We start from the raw sequence: 24263 nt of genomic DNA, 5'->3' as shown, positions 1-24263 counted from the left end.
CAGGGCAGTGCAGTGGTGTTCGGGCAGTGTAAGGGGTCGTGCGGTGGCTAGTGTTTCAGGGTTTAGGGCAGTGCAGTAGTGTTGGGGCAGTATAGGTGGTCGTGCTGGGGCTGGTGGTTCAGGGTTTTGGGCAGTGCAGTGATGTTCGGGCAGTGTAGGGGGACGTGCTGGGGTGGTGTTTCAGGGTTTAGGGCAGAACAGTGGTGTTCGGGCAGTGTAGGAGGTCGTGCTGGGGGTGGTGTTTCAGGGTTAGGGCAGTGCAGTGGTGTTCGGGCCGTGTAGGGGGTCTTGCTGGGGGTGGTGTTTCAGGGTTTAGGGCAGTGCTGTTCGGGCAGTGTAGGGGGTCTTGCTGGGGGTGGTGTTTCAGGGTTTTGGGCAGAGGTGTTCAGGCAGTGTAGGCGGTATTGCTGGGGCTGGTGTTTCAGGGTTTAGGGCAGTGCAGTGGTGTTCAGGCAGTGTAGGGGTCGTGCTGGCTGGTGTTTCTGGGTTTAGGGCAGTGCAGTGGTGTTCAGGCAGTGTAGGGGTCGTGCTGGCTGGTGTTTCAGGGTTTAGGGCAGTGCAGTGGTGTTCGGGCAGTGTAGGGGGTCGTGATGGGGCTGGTGTTTCAGGGTTTAGGGCAGTGCAGTGGTGTTCTGGCAGTGTAGGGGGTCGTACTAGGTCTAGTGTTTCAGGTTTTTGGGCAGAGCAGTGGTGTTCGGGCAGTGTAGGGGGTTGTGCTGGGGGTGGTGTTTCAGGGTTTAGGGCAGTGCAGTGGTGTTCGGGCAGTGTAGGCTGTTTTGCTGGGGCTGGTATTTCAGGGTTTAGGGCAGTGGTGTTCCGGCAGTGTGTGGGTCTTGCTGGAGGTGATGTTTCAGGGGTTAGGGCAGTGCAGTGGTGTTCGGGCGGTGTAGGGTGTCGTGCTGGGGGTGGTGTTTCAGGGTTTAGGGCAGTGCAGTGGTGTTCAGACAGTGTAGGGGGTCGTATTGGGGGAGGTGTTTCAGGGTTTAGGGCAGTGCAGTGGTGTTCGGGCAGTGTAAGGGGTCGTGCGGTGGCTAGTGTTTCAGGGTTTAGGGCAGTGCAGTAGTGTTTGGGCAGTATAGGGGGTCGTGCTGGGGCTGGGGCTGGTGTTTCAGGGTTTTGGGCAGTGCAGTGGTGTTCGGGCAGTGTAGGGGGGCGTGCTGGGGTGGTGTTTCAGGGTTTAGGGCAGAGCTGTGGTGTTCAGGCAGAGTAGGGGTCATGCTAGGGGTGGTTTTTCAGGGTTTAGGGCAGAGCAGTGGTGTTCGGGCAGTGTAGGGGGTCGTGCTGGGGGTGGTGTTTCAAGGTTTAGGGCAGTGCAGTGGTGTTCGGGCAGTGTAGGGTGTCTTGCTGGTGGTGGTGTTTCAGGGTTCAGGGCAGTGCAGTGTTGTTCGGGCAGTGTAGGGGGTCTTGCTGGGGGTGGTGTTTCAGGGTTTGGGGCAGTGGTGTTCGGGCAGTGTAGGGGTTGTGCTGGCTGGTGTTTCAGTGTTTAGGGCAGTGCAGTGGTGTTCGGGCAGAGTAGGGGGTCGTGATGGGGCTGGTGTTTCAGGGTTTAGGGCAGTGCAGTGGTGTTCTGGCAGTGTAGGGGGTCGTACTGGGTCTAGTGTTTCAGGGTTTAGGGCAGAGCAGTGGTGTTCGGGCAGTGTAGGGGGTCGTGCTGGGGGTGGTGTTTCAGGGTTTATGGCAGTGCAGTGGTGTTCGGGCAGTGTAGGGTGTCGTGCTGGGGGTGGTGTTTCAGGGTTCAGGGCAGTGCAGTGTTGTTCGGGCAGTGTAGGGGGTCTTGGGGGGGTGGTGTTTCAGGGTTTTGGGCAGTGGTGTTCGGGCAGTGTAGGGGGTATTGCTGGGGCTGGTGTTTCAGGGTTTAGGGCAGTGCAGTGGTGTTCAGGCAGTGTAGGGGTTGTGCTGGCTGGTGTTTCAGTGTTTAGGGCAGTGCAGTGGTGTTCGGGCAGAGTAGGGGGTCATGATGGGGCTGGTGTTTCAGGGTTTAGGGCAGTGCAGTGGTGTTCTGGCAGTGTAGGGGGTCGTACTGGGTCTAGTGTTTCAGGGTTTTGGGCAGAGCAGTGGTGTTCGGGCAGTGTAGGGGGTCGTGCTGGGGGTGGTGTTTCAGGGTTTTGGGCAGTGGTGTTCAGGCAGTGATAGCCTTTGAGGAAGGGAGCTTTTCCCGAAATGCATCAGGACTCTGCTGACGTCGAGTGTGCCTGGTTCTTTCCTGACCCTATGGTTTGTCGAGAGGAGAGTGCGCCCCGCCTTGGGCAACTTGTGGAACTGTATACATTCGGCCGGCTCGGTCGAGGGGCTCACCGCCGCAGACTCAAGCGGTTCCTGTGCTGGACTGTGTCTCAGCGTGCGGGACCTTTTGGCACAAGGCAGTATTGGGGGAAGACTTTGATGACACACCCGTGAATTTTAAATATTTGGTACAATAGACTGCCAGCAGCCCACATGGGTTTTTGTTTATGGACTCCCAGTCCCAGAAAGCAATGGTGCATTTACTCACCTGATCTTAATGTTGGATTGCATTTGAATAAAATAAGGGAGATCACTGGGAAATCGGCTTGGTGGCTTTTATTGTGCAGCAGATAGCCTTTGTGGAAGGGAGCTTTTCCCGAAACGCGTCAGGACTCTGCTGACGTCGAGTGTGCCTGGTTCTTTCCTGACCCTATGGTTTGTCGAGAGGAGAGTGCGCCCCGCCTTGGGCAACTTGTGGAACTGTATACATTCGGCCGGCTCGGTCGAGGGGCGCACCGCCGCAGACTCAAGCGGTTCCTGTGCTGGACTGTGTCTCAGCGTGCGGGACCTTTTGGCACAAGGCAGTATTGGGGGAAGACTTTGATGACACACCTGTGATTTTTAAATATTTGGTACAATAGACTGCCAGCAGCCCATATGGGTTTTTGTTTATGGACTCCCAGTCCCAGAAAGCAATTGTGCATTTACTCACCTGATCTTAATGTTGGATTGCATTTGAATAAAATAAGGGAGATCGCTGGGAAATCCGCTTGGTGGCTTTTATTGTGCAGCAGATAGCCTTTGAGGAAGGGAGCTTTTCCCGAAACGCGTCAGGACTCTGCTGACGTCGAGTGTGCCTGGTTCTTCCCTGACCCTATGGTTTGTCGAGAGGAGAGTGCGCCCCGCCTTGGGCAACTTGTGGAACTGTATATATATCAACTCCAATGCAGTCACGCACTTTGGGGCGCCCTTTGCCCGATTTTCGACAGCAGCACGAAAAGGATACCGCTGCACACCTATCTCCATTCTTTAGCACAATTTTAATGTCTAAACCAACACTTCTGCATTTCGACTCAAGAAGAGTCTTTATCATGGCCAGTGAGTCATTTTGCATTTTCAATATGTATACACATTCAGGCCCATCCTGCCAACAAGGAAGCATTCCGGGACATGTAGTACTTCAACATTAAATAAAAGAGAAATAAAGCAACAACATATTTCCAAAAATGGTGACCATGGGTAGACATGAAAATATTCTCTAGTACTTTAAAAAAAATCATATGTAACAACATATATACAATTACACTGCAGAGAACTTCTCTCTCCCTCCAATCGCGACTGAGTGCTTGATTCATACTTGTGTTAAGCATGTTAATACATGTGACAGACATGTCAGACTTTGGGCCTAATTATGATGTCGGGCGGAAAAGCCTCCGACCAGTGGTCAGAGGCTTTCCACCCAACATGGTAGGTAGGTTTACAATCTGACTGCTGATTAGGATGATGGCGGTCAGAGTGAGACCTGCGGGGTGGATTCCGATATGGTGAGTCTGCCGCTGCATTGAAAAGACTGCATAATCCCTTAATGGCGGCGGCTTCACCATTGGGATTATTATGTTGGTTTCCGACTGCCTTTACGTGTCAGTCTTTCCGACATGGAAAGGCTGTCGGAAAGTGACACTGGGGTCTCCGCAATGGTGCTGGTGCACTTCTAAACATCCCTGCACCGTGTGGCCCATGTGGCAGGCACCATGAGGTGCCTGCCACATGGTGCATGGATGTTTGAAAACATCCATTTTTCAAAAGAAGCTTGTGCAGCGGGTCTTTTTGGCCCACCACACAAGCTTACATTAAAAAATTGATGTTTCCGACTGCCCTATGGGCGGTTGCATCCAAATACTGCGGCAGAACCGCTGAACTAAGGTTAGGCGGTTCCCAGTCCGCAATAGTCTGCCTGACATTGTAATTAGGCCCTTAGGGGCATATTATCAAGGACGGCGTTAAAATTATCACCGGTTTAGCGGCAGAAAACTGCTGCTAAAGCGGCAATAATGGGCTTGATAATATGCCCTGGAGAATTCCAATAGAAGCCCATGTTTACACCAGAACCTGGACTTCTATTGGAATTCTAAAGGGCATATTATCAAACCCATTATCGCCGCTTCGGCGGCGGTTTTCTGCCGCTAAACCAGCGATAATGTTTAATGCCGTCCTTGATAATATACCCCTAAGTCTTTGCTAGCTGGGCATTGGCAGGATCATTAATGTCCTGGTCACAATAGTTATAGTGCAGGGTACCAAAGACTGGTCCCTTGAAGTTGTAATGCCATGGCTCTCACTCTAATCAACTATACGGCATGGACCTATTGTGTGGGAGAAAGGGTTAAGCTACTGATGGCAAAGCAGGATGGTGTTTCTATGTGGGTTCCCATGTCGCCAGTATTGGCTTAGTGTCATGTATTAAATAATGATGAGCAACAATATTATCCATGGCTGAACATCACCATGATTAATGATAATTGGATATGTCAAAACGTGAGTTTAAGCCCTTTTCTCTGCAAGAATTGGTATACAAACCTTGTATTCTTGGCTGAGTGCCTGAATTGGCTGAACACGCAATACCTTGATTAAACCCATTGATATTTAAACCCAATAGACATGTTATCAGGGACCCTTTCTCCCAGTAAAAAATAGCATGTTATTATTAAAATAGTATTTTGTTGGAATCATCCACCCTAAAGGTATATTTAGGGTATTCTCACCTGTGCCACACACTGATCCACTCCTGGAGAACCATTTTCTGCACCTGTAGGCACATCTGGGCAGCTTTCAGTTGGCATGCTGATTTTTTGTTGGTTTGCAAACTGTCTTGCTGATAGCTGGATACCTGAAATATCCAAAAAAGATGACAAAAGAGAATGGGCAAATGTAGATATATTAGCTAATAAGCACCTATTATCAAATTTATTAGCAATATTTTGTAAGGGAGGAGCCATTTAGTAATGCCATTTTAATCAATAAGAATGTAAAAGGCTACAGAAGTAGAATACTGGTTAAACACTTGTAGTTATAGTTAAATATCTTGTGTAGTTCTATCAAAACAATTTGGTAACCTCACCGTCAATGTTGCAAAGCTTCTTCTTTGAAGCTAGTCGAGACACATCTGACCAACTGCTGGGTCATTTTACTAGCCTAATATAATTAGTCAAGGAAAGATGTAATCTTGAGTTCATTATAAATAGAGCTCCCGGTTTTATGGTATTTATTCTTTTGCTATTTCCGTCTGTATTTAACCATATTTAGTTTTTTGGGCATTTTACCTGTATTTATCCACATTTATTTTTGCCACATGGAAAAGACGACGCTGCAGCTAATATTTTTCCACATTTATTAAATTAACAATGCACACATACACTCATTTGTTAATGGTCAACACAATACATTAATCTGAAAACTTTGCCATTCTCAGAATGTCCCAAATACGCCTAAAAGTGCTATCAAAAGCCATTTGTCTCAGGGCCTTGCAGTTTCTGTCATCGGCACAGAGTGCCACATCCTCTACCACACTGAACACCATACTGCCCCAATGAAAGAAACTTACACTGCCTTCAGCAACAACCCAATTGTGCCCCACTATAAACACCTGGAAGCACCTCGATTCAAATTATGCACTAGACAAGAGTAATATGCTGACTGAAAAAGCATGTCTGTCTGTGCCCAGCACTGCTTTCTAAACTGCATGTTATCGTTTTTGAATTGGGAAAAATATCGGGATTTTCCATTCCCTACCTGACACTGATTGCACTGTGAGTGTGGCTTGCACTTTACTGTTTCCTAATAATTCCGTGGTTATTAATATTTTAGTTTTTGCCATTGTCAGCTTAAGATCCTGACAGCAATTCTGGACAGACACACAGGGACAAGGGATGCACTAAGAGAATAAAAAAACACATTTTTAACAGTACAGGTTTGACTGAACCCTGTTCACAGTAGAATATAAGAACCCAAAATTCCAAAACAAAAGGAACAGTGAGAAACACATCAGGTAATTTTCAATTGTTTACTTGACATGAAAATGATCCTAGTTAGACTGGTATCTCAGAGATTGAGAGGTTGTTTTAGGATTCAAGCAAGCCTCCACATTAACAGCAATTCAAAGTATTAGGTACAAATGGACTAGGGACTCTAATCTAATTTAGCAGTAAGTCTTATCTCAGCACAATCATAAGGACTCTTGCTGTTTGGCTGTATTGCCATCCTCTGAGGTGATTTAGATTCACTATTGAAATCACTGCTGTTTCCATCTAATTATTTTAGGCAAATAACGTTTTAGCATTTTGAATTAAATTAAGTCTAATAAACTATACTATACTAGTGGTTTCTCTCCTAAAATATGAACGTTTTGTTTTAAGTGCAAAGCACTTGAAGCCTTTATTGTAATGCTGTCTACCAGTTTGAGATTCCACAGTCTTTGAGGAGAAGCTGGGATGTGGGAGGCAGGGTCGCAAAATAATCCAAAGATGCTGAATAGTTCAACATCATAATTTAGGAGGAACAAAAGCAGGTGTCAAAGAGAAGGATAAATATCCAGGGTGCATATCGTGAGCAGTGTTTGCCTTTATAAGCAGTATAGTCAGTTTTTGCACCCAAAATGTCAATATTGCATTAGTCCAGCTGTGCTTACTATATTTTCTTATCAGTTCCTTACCTCTAAGTCCAGAAGATCAGGCAACTGCCCATCAAAACTGACCAGAATCCGCTCTGGTAGCAATATCAGATCAGCCTGGTATAGTGGTATTCAATGGTTTTCAAATCTCTTAACGCTTGGGCCTGAACGACACTGTTTTTGGATGATATTGTACCTTTTAGAATTGGAACTAAATAGGTTCAAGTGATCTGCCTCTCCTTTGGGCATTTCATGTGCTTTGCAAAAGTAAAATTTTAGCCTCTTTAGGGCATATGTATCAACATCACCATTTGCGATTCTCAAATAGCGATTTTTAAAGAATCGCTATTTGAGAATTGCAAAACGGGATGTATTTAAAAAATTGCAAACTTTTTGCGATTTCTTAAAATTCCTCAATTGCGATTAGCAAATTGCGAAATCGCAATTAAGGAATACCTGCCCATTCATTTCTAAGGGCCAGGAGACCCATAGGAATGAATGGGAAGTAATTCTCAAATAGCGAATCGCAATTTGCTAATCGCTATTTGAGAATAATTTCAAAGGTGCAAGGGTGTCATGATGACACCCTGATGCACCCCTGAAATTAGCATGTGTGTGCATATGGCGCACATACATGCCCTAAGGGCATGTATGAGCGCCACGTGGCACTTTGTAAAATTAAAAAAAGTGCTTTTTGAAAGGAAATCGCAAATTACCACCAACTGGAAGTTGGTGGTAATTTGCGATTTCTTAAGGATAATTCGCACAACTTGGGTGCTTTTTACATGTCATTTAAGAAATCGCAATTTGCGATTTCTTAAATGCTTATGCAAAATTAAGAAATCGCTAAATTAGCAATTCCTTAATTTTGCGTTGGGAATTTGCCAAATACATCCCGTTTTGCGAATTTTTAATCGCAAATGCTGTATTTTGCGAATCGCAGCGTTTGCAATTAAAAATTCGCTTGATACATATGCCCCTTTGTTCTGCATCAATCAGAAGTATCTCTCTCTGTCTGACAAAGTATATTTGAAAGCGCTTAGGTTCAGACTTTATTCTGCCTTTTTTGTAGTGACTGAAGCCCATTAGTAATAATTTGCTTGTCTGATTCTTTAACACAGAAAATCCCCAAACATATGTGTGTGTACGTGGGTGTGTGTACGTGTGATGCAATGTGTTTTTGATTATTAAAACATAGTTGAGAAATGGCTATTTCATGTTTAAGATGACTCTATCTTTAGCGTGGCTTATGAGCTTTCTATTACGATATTTGAAGGTAAAATAGGTGTTTTCAAGTGGAAATGTGCAAAATTAAGTCTGGTTTTTTGCGAGAACATCCATCAATTAGAAGCTGCACTCGACTATACTAAAAGACTCATTATCTTGAATGGCTTCTTCTCACCCCATAAATACTGATAACAGAGGCGAAAATTACTCTTTGAGCAATTACCATACCATCTTGTTTTGAAACTCTCTGCTGGAGCAGGGCAGCGCTGCAAAATGTGCTAGTATTTTCCTATTTTTAAATATAAATACGTCTGTATTTATATGTACAAACCATTTAAACAGAAAACCGGTAGCCCTAATTACAAATAAAACGAGAAAGAGAAAATTCCCAGCAATTGGACACCCTTTCTCATCCAACCTCATTTCACCAATTCTTGAGCATGAGAAGAGGCAAATCATGGTGAGAATTCAAATGTGATTAATCTCCTGTAATATAATATGTCTTGTTGGATGAGGAGTGAAGCAGGGTCTAGTTTTACCAAATAGTGCCTCAGATGTATCTCTCCTATGAAAGCCAATAAAATCAGATCACTGATGAACAAGTCTCTGGGCCCCTCTGTGTGTACATCTTTCTGAACATCAAGATGATGTAGCAATAACAGGATGCATCTGTCATCTAGAAGAACAAGATGGGCTAAGAGAAGGAGTGGGGGCCAACTGGGACTTTCTGCAGCTTTGGAAACTCCGATGGCGACAGGGCTTAAAACAAACAATAGCCTTATAAGGAGCTTCCGCCTTAAAGCTTCTGAGAAGTGACTCAAACTGTTTTTGATAAAATATGCAACTTTTTGTTATGTTCTGCGGTGAAACACCTGATAAAGTTAGATCTTGCAGTCAACGGTTCCTCATTAAAACTATCAAAAAGGGCAACCTATCTGCCCATTCATTGACCACCTCATGCAGTGTATTTTTTCACGATGATGGTGCTCCCGGATAACCGATTGATTTAACTTTTGATTGAGGTTGTAATGCTTCATTGTACTTTGATGTTCATTTTCTATCTCTCCTTTTTTTTGGATTGCTGTGATTTTAAACTTACAAGATTGCATGTTTTTGACACTTGTTACTTGCTAGATTGCATGGTGGTATTTTTATTTAATTACGTGTTTTTGACATTTAGGGCCATATGTATCAAAAAAGAAATTTGCGATTCTCAAATTGGAATTTTTAGCGAATCGCAATTAGAGAATCGCAAAATGCAATGTATGTCGGATTTGCTAAAAAAATTGCGAATCCTACATATTCCTTATTTGCAAATCGCAAACTGAGATTCGCAAATACGGAATACCTTCCCATTCATTCCTATGGGCTAGGAGGCCCATAGCAATGAATGGGAAGACATTATCAATTTGCGATTACCAATTAGAGAGTCGCAAATTGAGAATGCAATTTCGAGGTTGCAAGGGTGCCAAAAGGACACCCTGTTGCACCCCGGACATATGCATGTGTGCACATTTTGTGCACATACATGCCAAAAGGGCATGTATGTGTAACATATGGCACTTTTAAAAAATTAAAAAAGTGCTTTTTTAAAGAAAATCGCAAATTACCACCAACTTGAAGTTGGTGGTAATTTGCAATTCCTGACGGCCAAATAGAAAATTTCTGGTGCTTCCAGAATTACATTTAAGGAATCGCAATTTGCAATTCCTTAATTGCATTCGCAAAATAGAGAAATCCCAAATTTTGGGATTCTCTATTTTGCGATGGCATTTTTGGATGATATATCCCTAAAGGCTTTTCCCCATTTGCAAAAAGGCAGATTTTGAGAATCTGCCAATTTGCAAACGGGAAAAAGGCTTGATACATAATAATAATAAAACCACTTATAGAGCGCCTGGTTACACTCAAAACGGTGTGTCCCCGCGCTAAAGAAATGCTAATGTCCACCCAGAAAGGCCGAAGTCCGAGGCCAACTCAATCCAAGGGAGAAGAAGACCATTATTCACTAGGGAAAAGGTACATGTGGCCCTTATTGTCTTAATTGTTTGAATAAAAGTGTCACTCCTAACTCAATTGTTGCATTTTCACATGTGAGTTTTGTTATTTCTGATATTGCATTTCTTTGCTAAATTATGTGGTAAAAACCACACTCAAACATTTGGCAACCAGGGAAAGGACGTGCATAAGATTTTCCAGTCTGTAAGGAAGGTGTCCTGCGGCCGGAGTTTGCCCCTTGCTGACTCTTCCTGACTGAACCACCGGACACGCACAGGTAAGTCAAAGAGTTTTTTGCTTTATGCCTTGCCTCAGTGTAGTGTCTGGGTTGTGGTTGGTTAAGGGCTTGCAGGTGTAGTGCTGCCTAAGCCGCCGTTCTTTGCTGACTAGTGTCTTGCCACAACAAAACACTTTCTTTTAAAATAAACCACATGAGCAGGCACTGAGCCAGGATTTGTTGTACAAATTCGATGTTTGAGATTGTGATTTTTGGCAATCCCTTGCACAGTTTTAATATTGTGTATTTTTCTTCACATCGCCTGCCTAACAAGATAGGGATCGCTTGTCTCACGTCCATCCGTGGGGCATGTCATGTGAGTAGCTTGGGCAGGAAAAGCCAGATCTCTCATGTGCCCAGGACCTGCCAGTGTATCTTATTTGGTTACTGATGCAAAGAGTCATGCTCCTATTTAATTAGTACAAGTAGGAAAAGGGGAATCCTGTTGTGTGTCTCTCCGCTCTTACGGGTTCTGAAAGGGTCAGAACTCCTGCAAGTGTTCGTCCGTTCACGTCTGGTGACTGGTCAGGGAGGTTCAGTGCTGAAAGTATTAGAAATCTTCAGCTTCTGCAGACCTAGAGTTAAACATGTTAAAAGCTGATAGACAAAATAAATAGCTTTGTGAAAGGCTACCTGGCTAGCTTCTCATATTTTCGCATTAATAAAATAAATGTTTATGTATATATATATATATATATATATATATATATATATATATATATATATATATATATATATATATATATATATATATATATATATATATATTATATATATATATATGCTTTCCTTCCGTATGCCCACTGTTCTACAGACACCCTCCTACCTGACCACCTCTTTGCCTGGCTTCAGTTCAAAGCACTGTGCTGGATTCTGTATGGGCTAGTTTTGTGAATAAGAGCATTCAGCCTGCTGGCGCAGCACATCAGGACTTTACTTACAGACCTCCCTCATCTTAAGTGCGTGAATTAGACCTTGCTACAATTCAGGTATAGGGTCCACTCTGCAATCTTCGACGAGTGCCAGAATAAATGACAGGTTAGAGTACGAAATAAATGTGGTAGTGAAGGAACTTGTGGGGTTTTTGGCAGAAGCAGGAAAGTGAAATAAAAGATGATGCCACCACATGAAATACCACCGGCATCACCACTGCTTAAAATAAAGGCAGTTAAGTGTACATGGATATATAAATATGCACATGTCCTACAGTGGCACATTTTGCAGTCTATGATCACAAAGGGTGGCAAAATACGGCAGGTCAGGATCTTGTCAAAGGGACGTGATGGGGACATCTCTTTATTAATTTACTGTTGTTCTAAATTGTGACACATTAGAGGCCTTCCTAACACAGGGGCAAAATGAGTGCAGCTGTGTGGCAGGAGGGAAGGAATAGTTTGGGGATTTGTTCAGCCCTGTGCAGCATACGAAACATGGTACAGCGACAAGAGATCCGTAGGAATAGATTACCAAAGATAGCAACCACACCGACTTACTTCACACATACCCCTGTGCTAGGAAATACAAAGAATAAATAATACATGCTAATATAATGTGTATTTCCATGTAGAAGGACAATATGCATTAAGTAGCAATGCTCAGTATTGCAATATTTTCAGAATACAATTTGTGTAGATTTAAGAATACCTTTTGGATTATAGGTGCATATTTTAGGGGTGGTTGCAAATATTTTGCAGTTCGACCACTATGAGTTTTTGTTTCCCAATTGTGTTAATGAGACAGAGACTCTTAAGATGTGCCTATCTCTTGGGAGCAATTATAGTTCAATGTTTTGGTTCTTCTTTCGCTTTCGTAGTTAATTGATGTTTCGAAGTTTTGCACACTGAAGACATTATTATTTCTGGTCTCTTCCCTTCGTCTCTAAGCAGTGTACTAGGTTTCCTGTTTCAGTGGTGTTTGCATACATATGCTCAATGTTCACGTTTCCACCTCCTCATGTCTGGTTAGGAGTTGCACCAGTGCATTTGAATTTTTTATTGCTGAATATTATGCCTGCACAATTGCACAACTACTGTTTCACACCTAGCCATGGGTCATAGACAGAGAATGTTTGGCGAGGAGTATACAACATATTTAGTATGATGGGCGGGTTAGGTGTAAACATTAAAAAAAAGAGGGGAGTACAACAAAATTAGACCAGCTAAATTTTCCCACACGTTTGGGTCAAAGCTGGACCATGTGTCCACTGTGATACTAAAGCAGCAGCCGATTCCAGCGATGCCTGAATGTCTGCTTAAAAATAAAATAAGCAAGATAAGTGCCACAATTGAGAAAAAATTTATTAAGAAAACAAAATGGCTTAATTGCCTACCAATTACCCTGTTTTCACTCAGAAATATTCCAAGTTCTGACCATCACCTAAAGCCCCATATGCTTGTCACTGAACAATCAATAAATGTATCAGTACCACAACTACTGAAAGTTCTTCTGAAATTATGAAAGCTGCGAGTATCTGCATAAGTTAACAAGTGCTGCAAAGTTTCTTTCTACTCAGATATCAAAGCGGAAGAAGAAGGGACACATTGATATTGAACTCCTACTCATCCCTCCTGAAACACAGATCTTTGTCCGGAAGGTCTCCATCGGTGGAAAAAAAACTAAAATTTGAAGGACCATTTAAAGTCACAGACTCCTCATCAACAGCTGAAGAACATGGATACATCAGAGCGACATCAGGGCCAACCCTGCACCACCTCAGCACTGAACAATGAACAGGAGGAGGGCAACTTGTTCCCATTGACTATCCGAGAAGAAGAATGTGATTGATTTTGTAGTCTACAGATACAGCCGCGACACTAGCAGCACATAAGATCCTTAGAACAAGATATGTTGCTTTATTTTATCTCTTTATCTTATTGTCGGAGTGGCACCAACAATGTTTCAACTGGTTTGCTTTTCTTTCTTATTGCTTGGCTCAGAAGACTTATATTCCTCAAAAGGTTGAAGTTGTTTACACTACTGTGCATCCCATATCTTTTTTTACCCTTCAGCTGCTGACACTTGTAGCAGTAGTGGTGACACCTTTAATAAAGCAATGTTATGTTATGTGTCCCTCTAAGTCGTGCCATCTTTGTAGGGATGCTCCATTGGTCCGGCAGCATAGTGTCCATGATTCTCTCCAGGTCAATATGTGGTAAAGCCAGATGGCAATAGTAGGAAGGCAGAAAACTAATGAATACTGTTATGTGTGCTCATACATTCCCCATGCAGTAGGCGCAGATAGACTGATTTTTCCCAGAAAAGGACAACAACAAACTGTAAAATTTCTCCTACACCTGTTGTTCTACAGAATACAGGGGCAAGTTCAGATTATTGAGGCCAATATCTCTGAAGGGTTCGTAAATACAAAAGTATAGGACCACACCCCAATAATGTACGAGGTTATCACTGTCAATTCCAGAAAAGAGTGGGAGGTAACAAAGATGCTTAAGATAGGAGTTCTTGATATCGACTTTAGTGCAACTTTTGTTAGGAAGAATGAGTTTATGATAACATGATCACCCTCAGACTCTAATGGCTCTTTACCGCACACCTTTACGTTGCCCATGCCAATACAGAACTACTCTATGTCTATTTGCACACATGTAGATGGGATAGACTGGAAGGTACACTTGGGGTGGGGAGAAAATGTCCAAACCTAAAAAAGCTTTCAAACTAAAGTCACCTCTTTTCTGTTTTCTTGGAAATGGCACGATACCTGTTGGGCACAACTCTGGATGCAACAGCAACTTCTATAATTTGGACATGCAATATGGCACCTCCAGCCTAATGGATTTCTACTGGGCTTGTGGAGAACGTCTCTATCTCCAACTGCCTCCTCAATGGAGCAGCCTGTGCTCACTAGAACAATGTACAAACTCTCCCTGGTCGTTCCTACAGCCAATATCTCCCACTCCCTTGCCTATCCGATGACTGACTCTGTCACCTTGCTCCACCAACATCAGCGGTATGCTGAATACTTTGGGTGGACAGCCTTCAAAGACATTCCCCAGAAGTTCCGCTGATTCAACAAGGTCTAGCTCTTTTTTTCAAAACCATCATTATGATCATTATGATAATCCAGATCAAGGCGAATGCTCCCTGGCTTCGAAACACAAAGAGGAGGGTATGCCTCCGGAAAGGGGGGTCGTGCTGCACATTAAGTGCCTGCCAACGATGAAGAAAAAGGATCCATCACCAAGGTCATCAAGGACTTGAACAACATAGAAAAGAAAATTATTGCTGAAGGAGGAGCCATAGCAGACACAACACCTGATTGGTTGAACTTTGACTGGATGCCTTGGTGCTGTCTGCCATTCTAAAAAATGATTTACTGGTTTTCGGTGTGCTCTTGCTCCTCTGTTGTGCCATACAGTGTCATTGTGCTAAAAATACTGTTAGTAAATTAGTAGGGATGTATTATGTACGAATAGGGAATATTCAGAAAGCCTATACACAAGAAGGATAGAACAATGAATGGGAATAATTTAGTACTGCTAGAAGTTGAGAGCTCACAACGCCAGAACAACACTTACTGCAGCCCACTATCATTACCAAGAGCCAGGTCAATAGCCCCAAATTCACTACTAGTTGTTACCAACTGACATAGGATTTAAATATAGATCCACCATTACATACACTGACACCAGATATATCCATAGTTGACATACATAAAGGAGAGTATATAGATTTAAGGAAGCCACAGGAGAGCCAATGTTCCAATGCACCAATGTTCTATTGTGAATGACACCATTTTGATACCCCAAATAGGAAGAGGTCCTGCAAAGTATGCTGTAAGAGCTTTGTTCAAGATTGAACAAGAGGAGGTAATGAAGCGAGGTCTAGTTTTACCATATAGTGCCCCAAGGCCATTCTTTCCACATCTAAAGCATGAGAGTCTCAATTGTCCCTGCCAGCCCATAGACAGGGTTGTGATAAAATTGTCCACACTGCCTTGAGTGTTTACAGGGGCAGTAGGCCCCAGCCCTCCTGTAACCTCATATGTATCTCTTCTATGAAGGCCAATAATGTCAGGTCACTCTCTGTCTGATGAACAAGTCTCCGAGCCCCTGCCCTCTGCTTATACATCTTTCTGAACAAAAAGATGATGTAGCAATAACACAATGCATCTGCCATCTAGAAAAACAAGATGGGCTAAGAGTAGGAGTGGGGCCCAACTTAAACTTTCCACAGCTTTGGAAACTAGGATAGCGACAGGGCTTAAAATGATCAATAGCCTTGTAAGGAGCTTCCGCCTTAAAGCTTCCGGGAAGTGACGCAAATAGTTTTTGAAAAAATATGCAACTTTTTGTTATGTTCTGCGGTCAAACACCTGCTACTGTTAGATCTTGTTGTCAATGGTTCCTCATTAAAAGTGCATATAAAGCCCACTTACCTGCCCATTCGTTGACCACCCCAGGCAATGTATTTTTTCACGACAATGATGCTTCCGGTTAACCGATTGATTTAGCTCTTGATTGAGGTTGTAATGCTTCATTGTACTTTGATGTTCATTTTCTCTCTCGATCTCTCTCTTCTTTTCTTTGGATTGCTGTGATTTTAAACTTACTAGATTGTATGTTATTGCTCATGACCTGCGATGTGTCTCTTTGACACTTGTTACTTGCTAGAATGCATGGTGTTATTTTTGATTAATGACGTAATTTGACATTAAAATTATTTCAATAAATAGTGTCACTCCTGACTCAGTTCCTGCATTTTCAGACGAGTGTCTTGTTATTTCAGATAGCTCATTTCTGTGCTAAATTATGCGGTAAAAACTCGAACAGAAGGAGTGAGAGGAGAGAAAGAAGACAAGACATAGCAAAATAAGTAAATAATAAGGAAGATAATCAGGCTCAGTTCACCTTGATGATGTTCTCTCTTTTGAGATAAGTATATTAAGAGATATGGTGATGCAGGATAGGTGCAGCCTATTGAAGATCTTTAGATGTGATGCATACATTAAATTATACTTTAAGTCTACTTTGCCAATCAGGGATAAATGTGTTATGCTGAAAGATTAATCATGGGGATTGTAAGACATTGGGGTTATAGGTTGATAGGGGTGAAAGAACCACTCAGGCAACAACCTCAATCATTGTTAGGGTGAACCAAAAAAAGGCAGTAAATGAACCTGTGCTTAACCCTCTGGTAGCTTGACACAGAGCCGTCAAGCTTAAATTAGATGCTTTGCGTGAAGTATTTATGCATCATGCAAACAGTAATAAAGTGAAACCTCAACAAAAGAGAAATCCCAAACTCATTTGGAATAATAGAGTGCATGTTTAAAAATAAAATGATACCAGAATGACAAAGATCTACTCAATAGAACTGGAGATATTCAATTTTTTGATTTTCAGGAAATATAGTGCCTAAAAGCACAAAATGCCACTCACAGTCATCTGGTTGACTAAGGGAAAGTCACAAGTTCAGGTCAACCGTCATGGAGTGTGGGTCAGATACAGGAACCAGGCTAGTCCCACTGAAAGAGTTACCCTCTCAAAATCTGGGGAAAAGTATTCTATTCATGGTGAAGGAGGCCATGAGGAGAGCGGAGAGCATCACGCATGGTCATCACAGTAGCGTGAAGAACAGGCTGCGCAGAGCGGGCTGTCATCACTGTAGCACAAAAAAAATGGTCGGCCATCACTAATGGGTATTGATGGATCTTTGCATTGGCAGTCACAGCCGGTCGTTCTTTGTTGTAGTGTTGGTGCAGATCTTCCATTACTGTGCATCACTGGTGGTCGCTATAGGGTCAAGAGAAGGTCTTCATTGGAGCTTTGTGATGGGGGACATCAGGGGTGGCACAGCCTAAGTGCAAAGGGGCTGGTTTGCAGTCATGAGGACCCCAAGCTTCAGCATTTTACCTTTTCTGGAATTCACTCCAGCAGTCGCCAGGAGAGCTCAGACAGGTCCAGTTGCAGTTCCAGTTGCGGTAGGACAGCTGGGAAGTGGCAGGGAGACATCTGGAACCTGTTATGCCCCTGTAGCTCAAAAAGGTGCTCAGACAACTGACACTTGAATCAATCAGGTTAGATTTAGATGAAGGTAAGCACGTTCAATCTTCCATCTCAGATAGCAATTCATTCCTCAAGCAGCAGGGCAGTTCTCTGGCAGCAGGACACTCCTTTTTCCATAATGCCAATGGGTCCAGGAGTGTTCTGATGAGTGGCTCTGGAGGTACAATATTTATACTTGGTGCCAACCTTTGATGTGGGGAGATTCTATAAACTACCTTCACAACTGGTTCTGGAAAGTTCTTCCTCATTCCCCGTGTCAAGGTTCCAAACTGTCTGTGGGTGACAAAGGGAAGGCAGGCCTGGTGCTATAATCCTGTGTGTGTGATGATGTAGAGTCTTTTGAAATGTAAGTGGGGCTGGGAAGAGTCACTCCCAGTCATCCTGCATTTATGGTCCAACCTGTCCACTTCTAAGCCCTCTTTGTGTTACTGTCTTTGAGATATGTAAAATTCCCAACAGCGGAGCCATTCACAATCATGTGATTTAGGACACTGGTAGACTACACAAATGATTGAAACAAAAAAATGCCAACTTTCTAAAAGGAAAAAGTACAGACGATGGATGGAATGCTGAACAAATCAAACATTCACCCAAAGTCACAGATCTGGTTTAATTCACCATTGTTTTGCTCACCTTGCCACCCCAAGTTGGACCCAACCATATGTTAATGAGTCTTGACCCTGTTCCCAAAGGGGACAGTGCAGCCTGAACTGCCAGTTCAGGTCCTTTCTAAAAGTGGCATTCTCAGAATTGTGACTCAAAATTCTTCTTAATCATTACAAATGGTTTTAAATTACAATTCATTTAAGAGTAAATGGCATCTCTATCTGCTCCCAATCCAAATTTATCGCTGATTAAATGTAATAAGGTAACTTAGTGTTAGTTAATTGGAGAGATAGGCCTTACAATAATAAAAATGACTGTAGAACTTTTTCACTTCCAGAACATGTAAACCTTAAGTGCACATGCCCTACATTTTAAATACGATGCATTCTGACCTATGAGCCTTAAGGGCCAAACTTAAGAGTGACTAAAATGCATGAAAAAGGAAGGTTTTGGCCTGGCAAAGGTTTATTTTGCCAGGTCAACATGGCAATTTTAAAACTGCTCTACAGGCTGCAGTGGCTAGCCTGTGACATGTTTATGAGGCTACTTTTAATGTGTGGCACGATTAGTGCTATAGGCTCTCTACTAGCATTTAATTTACAGGCCCTGGGTACATGTACTATCATTTATTAGGGACTTACAAGTAAATTAAATGTTCCAATCAGGTAATTGCCAACTGTACCATGTTTTGGGGAGAGCACAGCCACTTTACCACTGGTTCACAGGAAACAAGAGCAGAATCTCAATGCTAACATAACCGGATCCAGCAATAGAAGGCAAACATCCCTGCAAAATGCTGCAAAAATTGTCAGGCCCAACAAGGATGTTGAGTGTCATAGATACAGGGCATTATTTAGAGTTTGGCCGATGGGATTTTCTGTCACAAACATGGTGAATACCCCATCTACTATATTATTAGTGCATTATAGACTGCTGCACTTATAAATCGGCGGAGACTAAATCAAGAATGTTTGTGACTAAGTATCTCATCCCCCACACTTTACATGAGGCCCATAATGTTGTGAAAATACAATTAAATGAGTCTAGATTCTGTCTGTCAAATCCAAATGCTAAGAATGATTGAAGGACGATTAGTTGCCCTCTTATTCCATCTTGACCTTGTTGAACTTAATACCCTCTTGTGGTGTCTAGAATTCCATTGTGAATCGGATTGCTAAACTTAAACAGGGGTTATATTGGAAGCCTTCTTGAGGGTGCACTACCTAATTGGACCTTCAAATGAACAGAGGACTCCTCCCCCCACCTTCCAACATGCCAGGAGGCACAGGTGCAGTCTCTTGTTCCCAGGGGGCGGGGCCTCCTTCCATTGCACTCTAAAGTGCTCGGTAATCCCGCAACACAGGTTACATTGGAAACCTTCTTGGGGGTGCACTACCACATTGGACTTTCAAAAAACTAGGGGGCTGATTCCCTCATCTTCCAACGTGCCAGGAGTCAGAGGTATATTCTCTCATTCCCAGAGGGTTGGGAATCCTTCAATCACACTCAAAAGCTCTCTGCTATCCTGCAACGCAGCTTACCTTGTAGGTCTTTGTGGGAGAGTACTACCCCATCAGACCTTTAAAAGACCAGGTAACTCATTTCCCCATCTTCCAATGTGCCAGGAGGGGAAGGTGCAGTCTCTTGTTCCCAGGGGGTGGGGCCTACTTTCATTGCTCTCAAAAGTTCTCTGATATCCCGCAGCGTGGGACACGCATAGGCTGCACCCTGGCACAGCCCTGTCCAAGGGCAGGCCAGTCCTCCACATGACAGCACCAGGAAGAGTCAAGGGAGGTCCACCACTCTTGATCCTTTCATAAAAAGTACGCCTCACCTCAAACTCTAATTACTTGATTACTCCTTTTTTACTGACTAATTCTGAAACGGGCAAGAGGAAGATGATAGATAATACAGCTAGGCATAGGAAAGTAGGGCAAGATAGCCAAAAGACACTCTGCAGAAAACTGTATGCTAGATGCAATTGATAGGATAATCGAGGAGGTGGAAGGTATTCTGGGTGAAGAATCAACTCAGATTGAGGGAGCGCAGCTAGGCATAAAATCACTCATTATTCTAAAGCTAATATCAAGAAAGCCATCACTAAAAAGGAAAGACCTTGCAGGCTCTCTGCTACTGGACTTGCCTCTCACCCCATCCTACAGAACCTTGCCCCCCTCCACTTACCCCCATAGCAACTGTCTCCTCCCTGATTCCTTTCAGCCAAGTAACAGCAGAAGTGGAGCCTTTACATAATATAGCTTGCTCCAATCTGTATATCATCTTTGCCAATTTAGAAGAGGATAACAGCAAAGGGAAAGTCTTAAGGAAAGCTGAGGCCACAGCAATGGAGCAGGAGTCTGCCTCTAGAGGGGTTGAAAGCCTCAGAAAAGATTATGACATTTTGGAGGGGACCATGCAGTCTTTGTGCACTATGGTAAAAGAGCTTAAAAAGTCGAACTCGGAAATATCTGATAAACTAAAGGCTCTCGAAGGTGCGCAGCGTGGGAGTCAATTGGGCCAAGCAAGCTACCACCTGTGTAGGTGACCCGTAAGGGTGAAGGACTGCGGAGGAGGGTACCCTTAGAGCCCCCCATCCTGCCCAAAAGATCAAATCCCATTCAATTCTATTCATATTTGGGTGATCGAAGTTCACAGTGTTCTCCTACAGGATTGGTTGGCATTGATCGCTGTAGGCCAGCTGGTGGAGTTGATATGTCCACCCCAATAGCCACTCACTATCTGCTTTGCATGCTCCAATCTCCAGTGTTTGCCACCAAATAGCAGGATTTCCCAACACCTGCTGATTTTACCGTAAACTTCTTAATATTGCGTTCAGCTAGATAGTTATCGGCAGCATCAATTGCTGAGAAAAGATGGAATCCTAATTTTAATGTGCTTCCTTTAAACCCAATGAGGCATTTCCCAGCCCCATCTAAGTCTTACCAAGGAGGAATAATTTATATGAGAAAGGCACGCAAAATAGGTGCTTGGCAAATAGGAATCAATAGAAACCCTATCAATAAGGTGACACATTGGATCCGCTATAAACGCAACTGTCTTTCTTTTATTTGTTCAGGCATAATTTTTTCTCAACACATGTCAAGCAAATCATGCCCCTACGACAATTTCAACCTTGCCATAAGAGACCAGGTTATAGTGAATGGTCTCATAGGTTTGGAAGCGCAGTTATTTCCCTCCCAGGATACACTTGTGCAATTTAAACCAGCCTCAGAGCTAATGAGTGGTGGTGGAAATGTATGCAAAGGCAAAGGATGCTCTCATATTCAAGGCCGCAAAGAATTCTGTAGTTCCTGGGAGCGGTACCCTGAGCTCCAGCTGGAGTAATGCAATAGCTCTGCACCAAGCCACATTAATTGTATACAGTGCCCACTTGCAGGCCCTATCAGAGAGGGAAGTCATGCCCACCTTATCCTATCTAACATTGCCACCACAAAGGTCCTTCTTCAATCTCAGCTTAAGGAAATTGCCTGACTGACCGACAACTCCCAGAACACTTGGGACCCCATTAATGTATATATTGTGGTTATGTTTGATCAGTGCAAGGAAAAGGCCAGTAAAAATGTACTTTTGAGCGCCCCTATTAAGGACTCGTGGAGTGTTCTTTCATGGAATCTAGCTGGTTTAAAAACTAAACTCACTGATCCTCAAGGGGATCTTTTATTGATAACCATGAAGTTTGTGTTTTCCAGGAAACATCATGCATCAAACTTTGTTTTAGATATGGGTATTCAACTTTGTTTAAGCCCAGCCTTGGCCCAAGCAAGACATTGGCCTGGCGGAGGCCTAATCATTTGGGTAAAACAATTCTTAGACTGGAAAATCAAGAGGCTGCCCAGATTTTCCTCCTTGGCCTTTCACTGTGTAAAAGCAATAGTTGTGTTTACCTCTGTAATGTTTATAATAGGCCTTTGAGTGTGAACAGGGAATCATCCACTCTTGCGTTGAGTGCTCTACCTTCCAAAGTTCCAATTGTAGCTGTAGGTGATTTTAATGTGACATTTGAACCTCTGATTAATGGCGATTTAACCCTAACTGATGAGGATGATGCATAATGGCTCATCCCTAAACGTAGTATTTCCCAGGTAAACGGAAGTTCAAATCTAGTGTGCCAAATATTGAGTATCACATTAGGGGTAGGGTTAAGAGCCTGCAATGGCAGATCTATCTCGGACAAAGATGGTGCCCCCACTTTGAAACACTTCAACTGCATGAGTAGAATTGATTATATATTTCTATCCTTGCATATTTGGTCATCAATGAAAGATTTGACAGTAATTGAAAGGGGAGAAAGTGATCAGAATGCCCTGAAACTAGAGCCGATTTGCCTGATTGTCCTATCAAACAATACAAAGGCTTTAAAGTAGGATTATGTGGAGGCACACTTGGGTAGAACACTTTGAGAAGCTGTACTGCAGTTAATGTTGAGAAAGGAAACAGCAGGTATGGTAGCCCCGGCACTATTAATTTGTTAAATCAAGTAGATTCTCTTGAAATAACTAGCTTGTTGTCTGTATGCGTCAGGACAGGACTTTTTCCCCCAGCGTGCTCCGTGAACGGTAGGGGCCTCAGGACACTACATCTCGGCTTCCCTCATCATGGGACGTATACAGGAAAGGACATGCCCAGGAGCGTGCCTGGAAGAGTTTGGACTGAGCCCGGTCTCTTGGCTCCAGCTCTTTAACCTCTAGTGGTGTGACTTGGAATTTGGAAGAAGTACGGAAGGAAACACATTATTCAGCTTTACTAAAGTAACGCCTAGGTAACCTTCGTGCATTAAAATTTGTATTGGGAACCTTAAGGAAAGCAAAAGAGGAATTATTAAACCACAAGCACAAAAAAAAGAGAGGCCCAGTCCAACTCCATTAAAAGTTACCTGTCGTCTGTTATGGGTGCCATTTAAAATGAGATTGATGGGGTAAAGCCATGGCTGTGAAAAAATCTGCAGTCTTTGGACCTATGACCAATACTTTGGACTTAACTGAATCCACTCAGAAACAGCTTACCACTCAGACTCCACTGAGGGTTTAAATAGTGTGGACCACCCTCTTCCTCTATGAATATTGGCCATACCTTTTCCCCTTTCCTTAACCCATGCATCATTAAAGACTCACAAGACTTGACTATGCTTGAAGTCATATCTCAGTTGGACAGTCCCCCCTGCAAGAAAAGTAGACAAGAGACGATCAGAGCTGTACCTGCCAAACCCACCCAATCTCAATCTATTCCAAGTATAAAGAATAATGTGGGGGGGAAAGCACATCAAGAAGAACCCCACAGGTGACTGTGACTCAAGAAAACTTGGTCCAAACTATTCAGGCAGACTGGATTGTCTGGGGAGCCATCTTAAGATCATAGCTCAATCTTGCTCCACATATTTGAGATCTTGCCATCTCGGGAACACTGACAGCGACAGATAGCAGACAGCACAGCCTAATTTAATAAACTTCCCTCATCATCTGCCTCCATCCAATGTGCGACTCATGTTGGACTTATCCAGAAAGCGACCTTAACCCTTTCACTGCTAGGCCTCCCCGTGCTGAAACTTTTTTTAACTACTTGGGATAGCCCACGCTTAGGCCCCTGTAACATTTTGTCCAGATAAGTTATCCATGCCAAATTTGTGTCCTTATCTTCCAACATCATGGAGATTTTAAAGTTACCCAGGGTTTGTTGATTCCCCTGGAGGGGACCCAGAAATTAGCCACAATACAGCTAAATTTTGTTTTGTTTTTGAAAAATGGCAAAACAGTGTTGTTTTCCCCCTGCAAATGGCATCAACAAAGGGTTTGTGGTGCTGAAATCACCATCTTCCCAGCTTTCAGGGTCTGGCAGACTTTAATCAGAAAACACATTTTTTTACACAGTTTTGGCATTTTACTGGGACATAGCCTATTTTTGCTACTTTTTGTGCTTTCAACCTCCTTCCAGTTAGTGGTAGAAATGGGTATAGAAGCAATTATGGTTCCTGGAAAGCTATACATTACTGAAAAGTAGACAAAATTCTGAATTCAGCCTGGAGTCTTTTGTGTAGATCCTTCAAGTTTTTTTTTAGAAACTAACAGTTGAAAATAAGAAACATTGAAAATAAGTTGAAATAAACTGCCATTTGTGGCAACGTTTTCACCTGTAACTTCTTCTAAGTATGAAGCAATATACTGTTACATCTGCTGGGCCCTTGTGGTTGTGGGGATATATAGGACTTGTAGTTTCACCAATAACCCAA

General features: G+C 43.1%; 1 protein-coding gene across 1 annotated transcript in view; it reads right to left on the bottom strand.

The window, feature by feature from the left end:
- LOC146860906 (mucin-5B-like) overlaps nt 1-24263 on the bottom strand; it is an 814361-nt gene that overhangs the window by 605084 nt on the left and 185014 nt on the right. The window contains exon 5 of the mRNA XM_085644901.1: nt 4986-5110. Coding sequence (XP_085501027.1) covers nt 4986-5110 — 125 coding nt within the window. The remainder of the gene's footprint in view (nt 1-4985; nt 5111-24263) is intronic.

This window comes from Triturus cristatus, chromosome 3_1 (assembly GCF_964204655.1).
Source record: "Triturus cristatus chromosome 3_1, aTriCri1.1, whole genome shotgun sequence".
NCBI classification, from domain to species: Eukaryota; Metazoa; Chordata; class Amphibia; order Caudata; family Salamandridae; genus Triturus; species Triturus cristatus.
The sequence above is the reverse complement of the archived record's forward strand: the minus strand, read 5'-3'. Positions and strand labels throughout refer to the sequence as shown.